The 16,251-nt window shown below is 32.6% G+C and overlaps 1 protein-coding gene across 1 annotated transcript in view; it reads left to right on the top strand.

Annotated features, from left to right (window-relative positions):
• LOC149075819 (polynucleotide 5'-hydroxyl-kinase NOL9) overlaps window positions 1–16,251 on the top strand; it is a 41,311-nt gene that overhangs the window by 7,574 nt on the left and 17,486 nt on the right. The window contains exons 4-9 of the mRNA XM_089243331.1: window positions 1,755–2,290; window positions 3,889–4,003; window positions 5,660–5,757; window positions 6,883–6,916; window positions 8,585–8,718; window positions 12,463–12,628. Of these exons, the coding sequence (XP_089099457.1) occupies window positions 1,755–2,290; window positions 3,889–4,003; window positions 5,660–5,757; window positions 6,883–6,916; window positions 8,585–8,718; window positions 12,463–12,628 (1,083 nt within the window). The remainder of the gene's footprint in view (window positions 1–1,754; window positions 2,291–3,888; window positions 4,004–5,659; window positions 5,758–6,882; window positions 6,917–8,584; window positions 8,719–12,462; window positions 12,629–16,251) is intronic.

Genomic DNA, 16,251 nt, shown 5'->3' with positions numbered 1-16,251 from the left:
CCTCAATTAAAAAAAGAAAAGCAAATCTTCTGTAACCTGTCAAAAAAAAAGTCATGCATTGTAGGATTGAAATGTGTTTGTATTTCTTTTTTTTTACATTGTAGTTTGTAATACACATATTTTTTCTTTCCATAGTTTGAATCAAAGGTAGTTATATGTTCGGAAAGTAATATTACTTCAATACATTTATTTTATATGTGATTTTACGTCCTCTTTACAACCCTGTATAAGCCTACAATTCAAAATAGATTTTTTTAAATATTTTTCCCGCTTTCTCTATGTGTTTTGTTAACTATAGCAAAAATTATCAGCTCAAAAAAAAAATTCATGCATTGCAGGGTTAACATTATTGATTAAATCCAGTTCATCATACATGAAATGGGAAAATCTGGGAGATTTCTCCCCATTTTTGTTGATGATGCAAATCTGGTGAATTTTTTAGCCACTATAGTGACCTTATCGAGCTCCATGATAAACCATACCCCCAGATATATCCAAAAGCTTCATATGTGGAAATAATGCAGACAAGAGAATAAAATGATATTTGTCATGCTTTGAATAAGCCCTGAACATTTTTTGTTATGTATGTTTGAACTTTATGCATGTTTCAACATTCAAATGTAACTCTGGAATTGTACTGCGTATAATTTCAGCATTTTAAAGTTGCCCTGTAAGGTTACTGGAGTTAGTTTGTCACTATTACTGGAGTTAGTTTGTCGCCAAAATTTCAAAGTATGAAGATTAATGTCCATTGGTTAGTTCATGTGTCCACCGTTGCAGTGGTCATGTGGTCATTAGTGATAGACTCGTATCGTAAGGACCCAGGTTTGAACCCACCCCGTTGACACAGTGGTGGTTGACTGGAGTTAGTTTTCTGTGGTTCCCAACTTTAAAGCATGAATGTGAGTCGATCTCCTCATTTAAAAGTTTCACCACAGAGAGTAGCAGGCCTACAATGGTACAAATATTCAATCATTGCGCTTCACTCACAATTTGAAGTATAGATGACAGCATTAAAAAAAAATCACACATAACACTCAGACTGTTAGGTACATCTCATTCGGTAGTAAATTGTCCATGACGATATGTGTAGATGATGTGTAGTTATGCTCGATTTGAAAATGAAAGAAAAAAAGCTCATTTGTCCCTGTTCAAACTCTGTGACTTGTAATAAAAAGTGCCCTTTGGCTCAAATGGTTCAAAGTCAAAAGGTATATGACAGGAAACAAAATTTTTTGTAGTGACAGAATGCTCAAATTTATTTGGAAACATGATTTTTAATTATTTTGATTCACTACAATCTCTTATCAATGGCTGAGGTCTACATGATAGCTTGCACTTCTGGCCAGAGGTCAAAACAAAAAGATATGGCTAGATTGTAGAATTATCCAATCAAAAGTCAGCAGAAACAAAGCATGCTCTTGCCTGTGAATAAAAAATTACATTTAAGTGACACTCACTACCACAGATAACTTATATAGGTCAATGCACACAGCAGTGAACAACTGATCAAATCGTGACAGTTCCTGCCAAGCAATAAATATATGACTCATCTGCTGCACTCTCAGAATTTTTTGAATTCCTTGGAGGTTTAAGTTACTAGTGTGGAGAATAAACTCAAATTTGTGACAGCTTTACCAATTACCTAAACAAACTATCTTTCAAATAATGACATAGTTTATTATGTGTCATATAATGTTAAATAGGAGGACATGCAAAAATAACTATTGCAACTATACTTATAATTGTTACAGGTTCTTCTTGGAGCCGACTGAAGGTGTGATGTTACTTGTCATGCCAGTTCCATCAGAAATCACATTTTATGGTCAAGCACAGATAAAAGCTCTAAGTGGTAGCGTGAATATCTGTGGCTTTGAGGTTTCTGCTGCAAAGCATAGGTTCTATCCCATATTTTCTGCAAGAAGTATATTCAGTTTTCAGATCAAGGCTAAAAGTTACCAGCTGATGTCAAGCCAGCATCAAGAAGAATTAAAAAACTATCTCGAGAAGTTTTTCAATCAACACAAGATATCAGAGATCCTGGATTATTGTAAATATTCATCTGCTGTAGTGATTCTGAAACAGTTTCGTTACACCCAGGCTGTTGACTTTGTGAGTCTTTATTGGCCAAAAATTTTCAATCCTACTTCAATTAAGGCTAAGGAAGAGAAATTAATGCAAAAATTCAGAAAATTTCATTTTGCTGTTGATGGAACAGCACCCTTCTTTAAAGAGCCTCATACTTACATGTCACTTGGGGAAGCAATCATTAAAGAAATCGAAGGCAGAGGTAATTTCTTCCTTAAGATATATTTGCATCCTATTTGTAAAACTTTAATGTTTCCTTTGGACATCCATGTAACTACATCTACAGTAAAACCTGTAAGTTGACTAGAAAATTGTTGCACTATAGATGGTCAATTTATACACGTTTTACTATACAGGACAATTTATTTCATAGGTTTGTTAGGTGATCTTGTATTTTATGATACAGACAGGGTTTGTAGAAGAAGCAAGATCAAACGTTCAAAAATGCTTGAAACTGATGAGAACAAAAGCACTACTTGCATCAGCAGCAAAAACAAGGAAAATAATTACTTTTCTAATGAGTGTTTCAAGCCTCTCCTTTAGTGATTTTTTTTAATTAGTAGTTACCAAGTCTACAAGCTAAATCTAAAAACACTCATTTTCAAATTATTTTTGAAATCTGAAATAATGTATGTTAGCCTCTCATTTGTTGATATTGTAGAGAATGTTAAAATATAAATATGAAGAAGTCTCTCGACGTTTTTTTTATTTAAAAAAATTATTATTTCTTCTAGAGGAAATCTATATATATATTTTGTGCCTTGTGGGAGGCACCCCCTTCTTCTAAGCTGAGATAACACTTTTTTTTTAAATTAAAAAGTAATCCTTTGTACGCTACTGCATATACCAGGCTGGAGTAAGACAAATTTGCCACCTGTGTTGTGGCCTTTGTTTTTGGAGGCCATGCACCATTCTCTTCTATTGAAATTGAAAATTGAGCTTATTCTTATTTCATGAAATATAACAGACTTTTGAGGAGGAATTTCAGAAAATTTCAGCTCTTCTGATTATGTGGAACCTCAAACTTTTGAGACTAACAATGCTTTCAGTTGGTGATTGCAGTAGCCAAAGTCAATAAAATTCTCGCCTACTGAAGGGTGTTCAGAGATTTTGCGAATTTGGCACCTCTGATTCATCCTTGTCAGAATTTTTCTCGAAGCAGAGGTATAACAGAAACAACAATAATGCAGAAAGACTCACCCATAGAGGGGTTAGTGCATCCACCCCTTTGGGAGATTGGAAAAAGAAAATGTTAAACACTGCTGCTCAGATTCGACAGTAAGATGTGAGTCCGTGTTATTAGCTTTCATGGGCAGAAATTGGCCAAATGATCAGTCGTATGTAGCATTCGTGCTCTGAAAATGGTTAGTTATCCCCTTCATTATTATCATCATGATTACTGCTTTCCTGACATAGGCTTACAAACAGGAAAAAGGGGCATTAAGTCCTGGAAAATTTAAAAAAAGAAAAAAAAGATTATTATGGCAAAAAAACAAATTTTTATCTCAGTGCTTTTGACAGATATTCAAGTATAATGAGTTTCTCCGTAGAATGGTGGAAACTTTTAGATACTCCTAATGTAATACTGAAAATGTAACATGTGCAGTATTTTCCCTATTAGAATAGAGTTAGTAAGCCAAGTTTGGTTTTACATGTCAATGATGACAACCAGCAATGTGTAACAGATGGCTTACGCTAGAAATGGATCAAGAAACTCTGGGAGGATTATGAACTAACTTGACTGAAATAGAATTTATTCATCATTACAATGTTCAACACATTCCTATAATTTCTTTTCAGAAGTAAATTTGAAATTAAATCCATCAGAATCAGCATCATGCATCATGGTTTATGGACCTCAAAGTGTTGGAAAATCATCATTACTGCGCTACCTGATAAATAGAGTTTTGTCCGTGTGAGTAAATTGTGTCATCCAATTTTTCATTTTTGTTGTAAATTTACAAGTTAATACAATGCAACCTTTGTAAAATGAAATATCAAGATACTGATATTATTTTCTGTTCCAGACAGGTTTTTGTTTAGTAAAGGTGCATACAAAAATATATGCAGTGTGTGATTTATTTGTCTTGTTGTGAAACTAAAAATTTGAGAATATCACCTTAACTACTACGTATAAACCAATGAGTATTTAACAGAGGCATGCATATTATTTTTAAATTTTTCATTTTTCTGTTTCAAATTACTATATATATAAATTACTATATATATAAATTACTATATATTTTAAATTTCATATTTAATGTGCTAATAGTTAAACCTCAATATAAAATGTCTTCCAGAATAGCAATAGAATGAACTTTTTTGTCAAAAATTAAAATTTTTGATATTTAAAATAAAAAATTGAGAAAATTGTATACCTTTTCTTTTTTTAATAATGACAATGAGATCAACAACCAATAAAGCTTCATGAAAGAAGCATTCTACATCACTGTAACATTTAAATTTTGCTTTTCTTTTGCTTCTATGACCACTGTTTTTGTGTCCAAGACATGTTTCTTACGGCTAGTCGCAATGCCTACCTGAATGAAATGCTAAAACGTACTTATTTTTCCAAGAAACAGGAGTGTTTTCTAACTAAAGCCACCATTTCCATTGTAGATCAAATGCTAAACAGGCTTTCACTAAATTTTGAATAGTTAATCTGTTTCAACTCAAGTCCAGTTCCTTAATTCCAGAACCAGTTCAGATACATAATAAGTAGGCTATTCATCATTCATCCAAGAAGTGGAACTAACAAAAGCAGTACAACTTCCTCCTATCCAAAGGACAAAAACTTGCACTTGGCCAAAAATTCTTTCCATTTTAGCAGATGTTTTTTTATTTAAAAATTGACTAAATATGCCTTCCGTTTCTACATTAGTCAGTTTATGTCCTAAAAGATTTTCCATTAATTGAAAAAGCATTACCCACTAGACTATTTTTCTGTTTCGTTTAAGACAAGTTTCATACAATGTCCATCTTAGATAGGTTTCACTGTACGTTTCTTTTTTTTAAATTGAGCAGTATATGCAGGCTAGGAATATTTATTAGGTGCATGTATGTGGGATCGAAACCTAAAAAAGTTGACAGGAGAAAGACATTTAATAAAAACACTCGCCTCCTTTTTTATGTTAATGCCAAGTTCAATTTGTTAAATATTTATCCATTCTTGTTGCTACTTAAGGTAATACAATCAAATTTCTGCTTTTTTCCCTATTTTTCCCATAGAAAAATGCATTATTTTAGGACCTACCTGTGGTAGCCGATATGTTTGAAATGTTATAAAAATGAAAAAAAAAAAAGCCAGGTTTTTTTCCTTCTTTGGCCAGAAAGTCTTGATATAAATAATATTTTAAATTATAAACTAATAAATGTATTGATGAAAAATTATAAATAGAACTCCCTCATGTCAGAGGCAGGACTATAAGTAGAAAATGACAAAAAAATTCTATACCTAGTATATTTTATGTAACTGAATCAGCTATTACTTAGTATTGCTTGTGTCGGTGAAATATATTGATTATTAATAATATATTGATTATTATTTATGCTTCATTATATAATCACACAGGTATCCTAAGGTTATGTATTTGGATCTGGATCCTGGTCAAACTGAATTCACACCTCCAGCATGTCTGAGCTTGAATGAAGTGACAGAGCCTCTCTTAGGTAAATATACATTATTTTTGTTAGTTTGAGTCAAAAGCATCAATTTGGGTCGAAAGGTGCTATTAGTATCACTTGCTACTGCACAACTTCACAATAATTTTTGGATTCAAATAGAAAATTTTCAGATGAAATCTACTTTATCTGTAGTATAATATATTTCTGCACACAAAAATATTTCTGTTTTTACAGTGACAGTGCTTATTCTGATTGTTTACTTTTTAATGGAAAGTAATTCACATAAAGAATTTGAAAATAGTTTCGGAAATATTAGTTCTGAAACTATCCAGTGTGACAATTTTTTTTTTAATTTTTAAGAAGTTACCTTTATAAAATCATTAACCTTACTTTGATTAAAATTACAATCATCAGGGCTAGGATTTCTTTGACAGCAAAATATGCATAATGTATATAAAATATGAAATTTTTACACGATAGAGCATTTTTCATGATTTTCAGTAATTTTAGGGTATTTTTCATGATCTGAATTTAAGGTATATTTTCATATTTTGGAGCATTGTTTTGCATATTTCAGCATAACAATGACAGGAATTAAATACCTCCAAGCTCTTTCTTCTCTAGCTTCATTTCTCGCAATTGATGATTTAGCAATAATTGACAATTTTAATTACTTTTGACATTGTTTTTGGCAATGATTGAAGTTTTTTGGCGGTATTAGCAACTATTGGCAATTTTATTTGCCTACCTTTGGTAATCATTATCATTTTTGATGATTTCCTGTAATTTCTGGTATTTTTTTGTGAAGAAATATGGTCAGCCTATTTTATAAAAGTTTATTTTTCGATTTTTACGACATATTGTTAGTTTTTTAGGTCACAAATGCATTTTTTATGGAGCATATTCTGTCAGTTTTTAGGTCATAAAAATCCTAGCCCTAACAATCATGTTTATTAATTTTTTCCGATGGAAAACTTCATGAAAAAAAGAAGGGGATTTTAAAAACAAGGCAACAATTCTATATGATCTGTCAAATTTGGCATCTGATTCAGCTGATCCAAAAATGTATTGAAGATGAAAATTAATGTTATCTTGGCCAAAACTGTTTTTTTTTTCAGTGATTGAACTTTTATTTTTATAGCAAACACAACAATTTATTTTTGATTGCAGGTCCACCTTTTACCCATGAAAAGAGCCCAGTAATGTGAGTAAATCTCTATTTGAATTGAAAAGTTTTGCCTTATTTGTTTTTATTGTAATTTATTTTTATATCCATGTTGATTGAGCTCTTGAACTACGAGCCACCACCAACAGTCAGAAATACTGTGAAAGCTTGCAACATCTGCATCTTACCGTAATGAACTATCATGGGATTTTGAGCACTGGTGTTTGTTGTTGCTTTTTAATATATGCCTACCTGTCTCAGCAAATAATTATCTTGCTATACTTTGTTGGGAAAACATAATATTAACCATACAATCTGAACCTGTTAACCTATGACTGTGGTTTTCACATTTATGCCCCTTCCCCCCTCCCCCCCAAAAAAATGTAGCTTTTCAAACAACAAATATCACCATTCACAGCCTCAAATTCTGAGGTGAAGAATTGTTGCTGTCACATGCCAAGGCTTTCTTTCAGAAGGAAATAGATCCGCTCACAAAACAATGAGAAAACATGAGCTCTTTGCTTTCCACAATCAAAAGGCATGCATACTTCGAATTGACAAGTAATTATCTTTAATCATACACATCAGAGATTTTTCACTTTTTCATCTGACCACCCTGATAGTATAATCAGTGTTTTTTTTTAAAGTTATAATTTTTGCCCTCAGGTAGATACTAGTAGAAAATTAAGTTTCAATTTATTTGCTTAGTATATTTTATTTTAATACACATCTTTTTTTTCTATCCGTGTAGCTGTTTATAATGCAGAAATAGTTACAGTAAAACTTCCATGGGTGGCCACATCTATTCTGTGGCGAATTTCCCTTCCCTTTTTTGTTTGCTCCTGGAACAGACAATAGGCTCCATAGACATTATACGAAAACTACCGTCATTCTGTGGCTACATCTGCACGTGGTTTGCTGCCACTATCCACAACCACTTCTTACAAGTTGGGAAAAAAAAGTTTTTGTGAATTTTTTTAAAATACATTAAGACCTGGTAATTAGTTCTCTTTGTATAAATACCTTTTTGGATCAATCAGACTTTCTATTTATGTGTCACACTATCAGGTAGGAAACATTTGTAAATAGGATGACACAGGCTAATGCTATATGATTGATCTCCTAGCTGAAAGAGAGTGTAAAACTTTGTGGGGAGGGGGTTGCCGGTAAACAAGGCAAATAACTATCAATCTTTACTCAATAGCGGGGTTCGCACATCCTTACAAACTCCTTAGAAACTCCTAACTTTTCATTTCCCTCTGGAAGGGCCCTTATAACTCCTTACTTTTTTGCAGCCATGCCTGCAAAAGTCTTTTTTTTCCCTCTGAAGAGATGATCTTTCTTAGAATAGGCATTCCCCATGGTGATGAATAGCATTGCCTAGAAAAATAAGAGGAAGCTTCCCCGGAATATAAAGAGGAAGAAAAGAGAGAAAAAAAACGCTCTCTCCCTTTGTAATAGGAAATGTGAAAGCAGGGGATGGGATTGGAACATCCAATGGCTGTGCATACCTGCCAACTGTTACGATTTTGTCGTATGTAGTAAATTAATACGCTTTTGCTTCTAAAAATATGATTTTTTACCGAATCAAAGTTTAAAAAAATACAAGTTTTACCAGATTTTCAATGTACCGCTAGTGTTTCATTTGTAATTTTTGTTATGTTTCTCTTTTGTTTTGTAATGCAAGAGATTTCTTTTATCCTATAGGCAAGCTTTCTACGGAAGTGTAGCCATTTTACCTTCTGGATATTTCAATGTCTGTGTACAGAATCTTTATTCTTTCTACAGACAGAGCTACAAACATGTCCCTTTGTTTGTAAATATGTTTGGGTGGATGGAAGGTAAGAGTTCTATTTTTCTTCATCTATAAATATGGTCTGTGCAATGCATAAAAATTTACTTGTTTTAAAAAAATGTAATTGTGTTAAACTTTGAATTAACATTTTTTTTGGTATAACAGTGGTTAAAATTAGTTGTGGTCATATAAAATGGAGTACATAAAATAATCTCCCTTTTTTTTTTAAACCCTGTAATTAAATCATTCCAGGTTTTGGTAATCATATTTAATCATTTTAACTTTATATTTTTTTATGGTCTACATGAATCACTTGTAAATAGGATGCAGTTTATGATAGTAACTGAAGGGATATGTTAATGATAGAAATACTTATCAGTTTTTTTTTCTTCTCATGACATGTTCTACTATGATTACTGGGTGTTTCAATTGGAACTGTTCCAACATGCCCCTTTAACTATTTAGATTGAGTGAATTAACTACCAAGTCATAAGCTTTGTTTTGAATTAGTGCTTTGAACTAAACGGTTTCATGGCTGGTGCAGTCTGTTTTTTCCTCTGTGTTATTCGACACTTTCTTTCTCTAGTGATCAGTTGAAGATATTTTTCAAAAGACCATGTGTTGTGCATAAACAAGAACTAAGAATTTGGAGGTTCATTTTTCTTTTGGGCAGAATTTTTTTTCTATTTGTTTCATTATAATTAGTATTTCTGCTATCATTGTATTTGTTACAATTTTTTTCATTTCTAATAACAGTGATGCCTCAGCTAACGAAGATGATTCGATAAAATCACATTCATTTGCCAAAACGCCATTTCCCTATAGGTTCCCATAGAAAGTCGTTTTATGTGTTTTCAGGTGTGAGTCTAAAGACAAACTAAAGAAAATCTGAGCTAAAAGTTTCACAATTGAATAAAGGAGAATTTAAAAGATGAGGAATACTGAAGATCTTTTTATTTCACGCTATGTACACAACTCAGTCGGGTCTATGAGTTGTTTTCAGTGTATAGTGAAAGCATTAAAAGTTGAAGCTTTTTTTTATGTAGTTTAAGAAAGTGTTCTCTTAGTTTTATCTTCCATTTTGCATGAAGTGACTCAGAAGCTTACTGGAAGAGATATCGAACTTTATCTGAAAAGTGATTCTGAGATGGGCATAAACTAATCGGATTCAAGTGACAATAATTATAATGATGGTGTAAAAATTCAGCTCATAACATAGCAGCGTTATATTATCGTGTGCATCCATGTCAACTAAATTGTCTGTAGTTGAGGTGAAAATGGCATGAAAAAAAAGTCTGTTAGCCATAAAATTTAAAGGCTAAATTATTATTAGATCGGTATAAAACTTATTTAGCCATTTCTTTTAGGCTTATATTTAATAATAATTTTAAATGTGTGTTTCATAGCTCTAAATGCTTTACTAATTTTATGAATGTTCTCAACTGATATCCTGTTCATATCTTTGTGTAGATAATATTTTCTATATTGACCTTGATTGATCTGAAAACAAAGTGGATGACATTTGGCAAGCAGTAGAGTACTATTTAATGTTAAATTATCTTTCTTGCATTTAAAACACTTAACAAAATGAAAATATAATGATTATAAGAGAGTCTCCATATAATGATTTCACCATGAGAAAATTTGCTGTAAAGAAATACTTTTTAATGCACAGCATATTGAAAATATGAGCGTTCTGGTAAAATTTCTATTATATAAAAAAAATATGCATGACAGTCCGTTGTATAGAGACTCTACTGCAAAAATATTCAATCTTTCGAGCAATATTGGAAGAATAAAAAACAGTTCAGGGCTGCATTCAGAGAGGGGGAAAACTGTTCTGAACAGTAACTCAGAATACACAAGATAGCTGACAAGGCTAGTAATGTTAAATAACTAAAATTTTTCTCTAATTTTTTTTAAGACACCCATTTTTGTATTTTAAATGTCATTAATATTTACTTTGTAAAATGTTTTGATGTACAGGGTGAAAACTTGTCTGTTTCATCTCGAATAACTCATAAATCATTAGCTATAGAAACATACTTTGAATTAGAAAAAGTATTTAAACATTGTGCATCTTAGTAATGTCATTTATTTTACTAAGGGCTGTATATGTATCGAGATATAAAATTTAATTTTTTTATGCTGTCCCCTCCCCTGTTCTCTGACTTCCAATTAGAAAGTTGTTTCTAATTGGAAGTCAGAGAACAGGGGAGGGGGGGGGGGATCATAAAAAAATTAAATTTTGTATCTCGATACATATACAGCCCTTAGTTAAATAAATAAATAAATATAAATATATATATATATATTCGCTGAGATATTTGAATTCAAAAATTGCTTAAATTATGGAAATAACCACATAAACTAATGGACAAACTCATTCTATTCTTCATTTGCTGTTCTTTTCATCATTTTGCACTTAGAAACATAGTTTCTTTTTTAATGCTCACAGAAGAGAAGACAACTTTCTAACCAGAAGTTAGTGGGGATAAGGGGGATCATCAAAAAAATTAAACTTTGTTCGGTTTGTATGTAAATTTTGTATTGTTCTTGATACATATATAGCCCTTTGTAAAATAAATGACATTACACTGAGATTGGCACAGTGTTTAAATATTTTTGAATAAATAAATAATTGAATATTATCGAAAGTGTGCATAGTATTATGACTCCAGACTATCCAGCCTAATGTAGCAGAATAGCGGGCCTGATTACAGAGAAGCCAGTTAGGCCAAAATTCTATACATACTTACTTCCTAACCCCCCATACCATCAAAACCATCCTTCTAAAACAAAATTCTGCTCTTACTCATATTTTGTGACCTTTAAGTACAGACGAATACCTAATAAATGTTTTTTATGTATTCTCTTAACTATATTGTTTTAAAAATTTACTACAGAAAAGAAAGTCCGAGAATAAAAACATTGTACATATTTCAAGATTAACTTTGTAATGTCTAACTTAATCGCAGGAAACAAAATCACTAAATCACTTGTAATCTCTATATAAAAAAAATTATTATTTATTTATATATTATTTATTTTATTTTTTGCTTTGTCAAAATGAACAAAGCATAAATGTAAAATGCAGGCTAAGTTCTTACAAAAATTATTTCACATTAAAATTATTTTTGTTACAAACTTATTTTACTATTCATTGATAAATGATTACACAAATGTAAAAAGATAATATTGTAATTCGTTAATGTATTATTATTTTTAAACTAGCCCGAATAGTTGAGTTTACTGTATGTTTCTATAGCTAACGATTTATGAGTTATCTGAGGGGAACAGACTTGAGTTTTCGTTAAAGGTGCTACTCTGTATTTATATGAAGTAGCACCAAGTTTATGGCAGTTTTATTTTAATTCAGCAGAAAATACACTATCCAAACTTTTGAGATGGTGGTAAAAAAACTTTAAATCTATATTAACTGGTTTTTTTCCCATGAACTGATAAAAACAAAATATCTGAATGCGTGATTCTCTGCCCCCAAAGCAAAACGTTTTGCATTTTTCTGCAATGAACCCTCAGTTAACTGAAAATGTTCTGTAGTAAAAATTCCTTTAAAGTGTTTTCTGTAGAGAAGAGTTCTTATCTTTAAGTTCTTAGAGATTATTCTACAGCAGCACTGATTGTTCTGTGACGTACGTCACAGATTTTGGCACATTCTGCTTTGGGGTCTCTGCATTACATTTATGTATTGTACAGTTAAATATATGATTTTGAAAATTGGTATGTGACAAGGTTTATACAAATAAGTTGTTTGATAATACTTTTTTAGATTTTGGAAAGGAATTATTAGACTTCACCAAGGGAATTGTCAATCCAACTTTTGAAGTGATGCTGAAAGAGAATACTGGTGAAGATTCATCCTGTATGTCCCCAGTTCCTGATCTATCTGAACCAGAAAAAACTAAGATCCTTCTCAAAAGTGCTATTAGCAAGAGGTAAGTTTTATTTATTGAGATGGGGAACCACCAGCTTCAATTATTATTAATAATATTATTTTAGAAATATTTCATTATTAATTTTAGTCACTGATCCTTCAGTTGAATTGTCAGATAGTGATAGTAAGTGCAGTGTATTTCTGAAATAACTGGTTGATTTTCATCTTGGAAAAACACTAAATCATTGGCAAAGAATTAAAAATGTAAACAAGAGATATGCAGTTTTTTTAACCCTTCAATACATCATGTAGGCCTACTTCACCAAACACCAACTCTGACCATATCGCTATATCGCAATTTACTGCCATTAATGAGATGGGTTGGAAATCAAGGCACTGTCTATTGGTGGTTGCCTCAAGTTTGTTAGGGAAAATATCTTATTTACATCCTACTTCGGGTTCAAACCCAGGACCGTGACAGTAACCTTCACGGTGATAGATGAGCATCTTGCCACCCCGCCACTCAGGCGTGTATATCCATTAGGCCTGGTATCCCATCATGTAGGCCTGGCGCCTACAACTGTTGACCCAGTGCGTGCCACCATGTTTCGCTTGGCCTCCTAGACATATTACGACTTAAGTATATACACTAGACCCAACGAAAATAATTCATAATCACATTTATTTACATAGATACCTGAACCCGAGCATTCTACATACTCTCTCCTCCAACAGTCAACAACCTGTCTCTCCTCTGCCCCGTGGCCTTTTCCGCCCATCCGATTATTATACATCACTTCATTTCACTTCCAACACATTTGACATTTAATGAGGTTTGCAGGCCACTAAATTATTACAGTAAAACCATGGCCAGTATACTCAATGTAACTTTAAATTCTCTGCAATGATATTCTTTCAAGTCTTGTTTGGAAATGCCTATAGTTTAATGTTAAACTACAGATAATTGCTCTACAATGCTGGTTTTTCTTGGTCCGCAGAGTATTATGTCCAGATTTCACTGCTTTACTAAACTGTATGTGTGCCTGCAAACCATCCCTCTGCAAACTTTCTAACGAATGGATGGAAGTCCATAGTAAATGTCAGAATGCGTATTCTGGGTATATATGTGTAGCTCCTAACATTGTCAGAGTTGTGCTTGTTTTGTGTTCTTGCTGGAGCTGCATCTGTCTCATATTTTGATGTGAACAATAAATACTTGAATTTTATTGTCATCTTTGCCTTCTCTCTGTGGAGAGACGTTTTCATATAGGATACCAGCTCACATTCACACCTCAAAGTTGACTGCAGAAAACAACTTCAGCTGGCCAACACTGTTCTGCCAACGGAATTCAAACCCGGATCCTCATGATGAGAGTTCAGCATGATGCCCACATGACAGCACAGTGGTCATTAAACTATACTACGTACGTGTGCTGCCAAAGAGCTTGGTAGCTCATGGGCTTGAAGACTCCGATGTAGGGGGATTAAGCTAAAGACAGTTGATAATCTATTAATCTATTTAATTGACAGAAGAAACCAAATTGGATTGATAAAAATACAGTTAATCATGGTAAATTTTGGATCTTAGTGAGATTAATGATTAAGAGTTAATATTTTATACTGTGATAGTTTAAATATATTTTGGCTTAACTTACCACACCACTTGAATGCTAATGATACATCTGAGAGAGATCTAACTCATTTTTCATTTTATTTTATTGTATTACTAGAAATTCAGTTCAGTGTTTCATGGCTAAAATGCATTTTAAAAAGAACAGAATTATGACATTGTAACACCTTACTCTTGTTAAGCGTTTTAAAATGCATTTTATAATTTGTGATTTAAGTACAAACTTCATTAAATTGATTTCTATGGGTCAACTTTTTAAAATGATGCAAGTTTGAAAGGGAACTGAACATTCATGTGGAGAGGCTATTTTATGATTGGTTATATAGGGAATAGCTATTTTGTTGCCTCTGTTAGGGAATGGATGGTCCCTAACAGAGAGGCAGATTTATGATTTTGCGATCTTTGCCCATTCTAGTACAGTCGAATCCCATTATAACAAACTCCAAGAAACCAAAGAAATTACTTCACTGTAACAAATTTCCGTTAGAACAGAATTTCTATTTTCAACATTCACTAAAAAAATGTTTATAGCAGAATTTGATTTTAAGGAAAATATTACTTATTTGCTTTCTAGATAATGAAAAGAATGAAGTTGAATTTTAAAAATAACTCAAAGCAACTTAAATCAATTAGGCATCAAAGTTTTTCCCATGAGTTTTACTTAACATGTTAGAAGCAAATAATCCTTAATTTCCTTTTGCACAAGTATTGCAGAAGCCGAGGAAACGAAGAATTTCTCTAAAGCATACGCATGCTCAAACGAATGGTCTGGAAGGTTCTTTGTAGCTGGATTATTTATCTTCCAAATTAGCTAAAGCTTCAGATGCTGTAAGTACCGATACACATCCTTGTGAAAGCTCTTCTTCATCACTGCTATCTGCAATGAATTGTTCTTTTTTTTCTTGTATCATATAAATGATATCATTGTCCGTTAACGGTTCCGAAGTGACAACGGCAACCTTGGAGGAAAAAAAATCTTTAATTATCATTCTCCATTTGGAACGGACGTTTCTTTTGTGACGTGTTCCCACAAAGCCTGCAAATTGGTGGATGCACTTTCATCGGCGTTATTCAGTGTTTCACAGAATTCTGTTGCTATTAAATTTGCTTTTTTCCACCCATTACAAATAACTTTTTAAGTGATACCTTTCCAGGTTCCACCTATCAATAGTTTTGCTTGACATCAGGCTTATCTATGATTTCTTTATTATCAATCTGGTGAAGAATATGTCTCAGCAGTTATGTATGATACTTTCCTTTTACGGCCTTAATTATGCATTAGTCAAGTGGTTGCAAAACAGGCAGTTAGGAGGCATGTATTTGATGCAAATTCTCTCTAACTTTGGAGGTTCATTGTGTGCCGTGCAGTTGTCAATAAGGAGCAGGATCTTTCTATTTTTTCATTCCATTTCTCCATCAAACTTAACTAGCCACTGATTAAAATTCCTGTAGTCATCCATGCCCTTCAACTTGATTTGTAATCACACGGCAGTGATTTCACGTTCTTCAGATACCATGGATTTGTCAATCACTAAAACTTTTCTCTTTTCGATTCCATTCATGTTACAGCAAAACAAACCAGTCAAGTGTTGCTTGGAGTTTTTGCCACCAATGCACTTGTCTTTTTTAAATGTGAAAGTTTTGTCAGGAAAACAGTTGGAAACAGATTCCGGCTTCGTCAGCATTGAATATATCAGAAGGATCATATGACTTTATCACTTTTGCTATTTTACCAGCTTTCCATTCATTCACATTTTTCATGTCAACTGAATTTGCTTTCCTGCAAATCTGCTTTGCTACCTCACCATACCGTTCTTTGAAGTGCTTCAGCTAGCCGGCACTTGCTTGAAAGTTTTTGTATCCAAAAGCATGTGCAAATTCCAAAGCTTTTTCTCGTATGAGTGGTACCCCCCTTCTGTAGAATCTCCGGATTTCTGGATTTCAAAAGTTGGCACGTTTGTATAAAGCTTTTAAGAGTTCATATACCCAAGATTATCAATCACTGATAGCATCCACGAAAGGAAACACTTATATTTTATGAAAAGTATATAGAT

Source organism: Pholcus phalangioides, unplaced genomic scaffold (assembly GCF_987345545.1).
Source record: "Pholcus phalangioides strain wild (caught in Gottingen) unplaced genomic scaffold, Ppha-v1.0 ptg000015l_1, whole genome shotgun sequence".
Classification (NCBI taxonomy): Eukaryota; Metazoa; Arthropoda; class Arachnida; order Araneae; family Pholcidae; genus Pholcus; species Pholcus phalangioides.
Note: the sequence above shows the minus strand (reverse complement) of the source record. Positions and strands in the feature narration are given on the sequence as shown.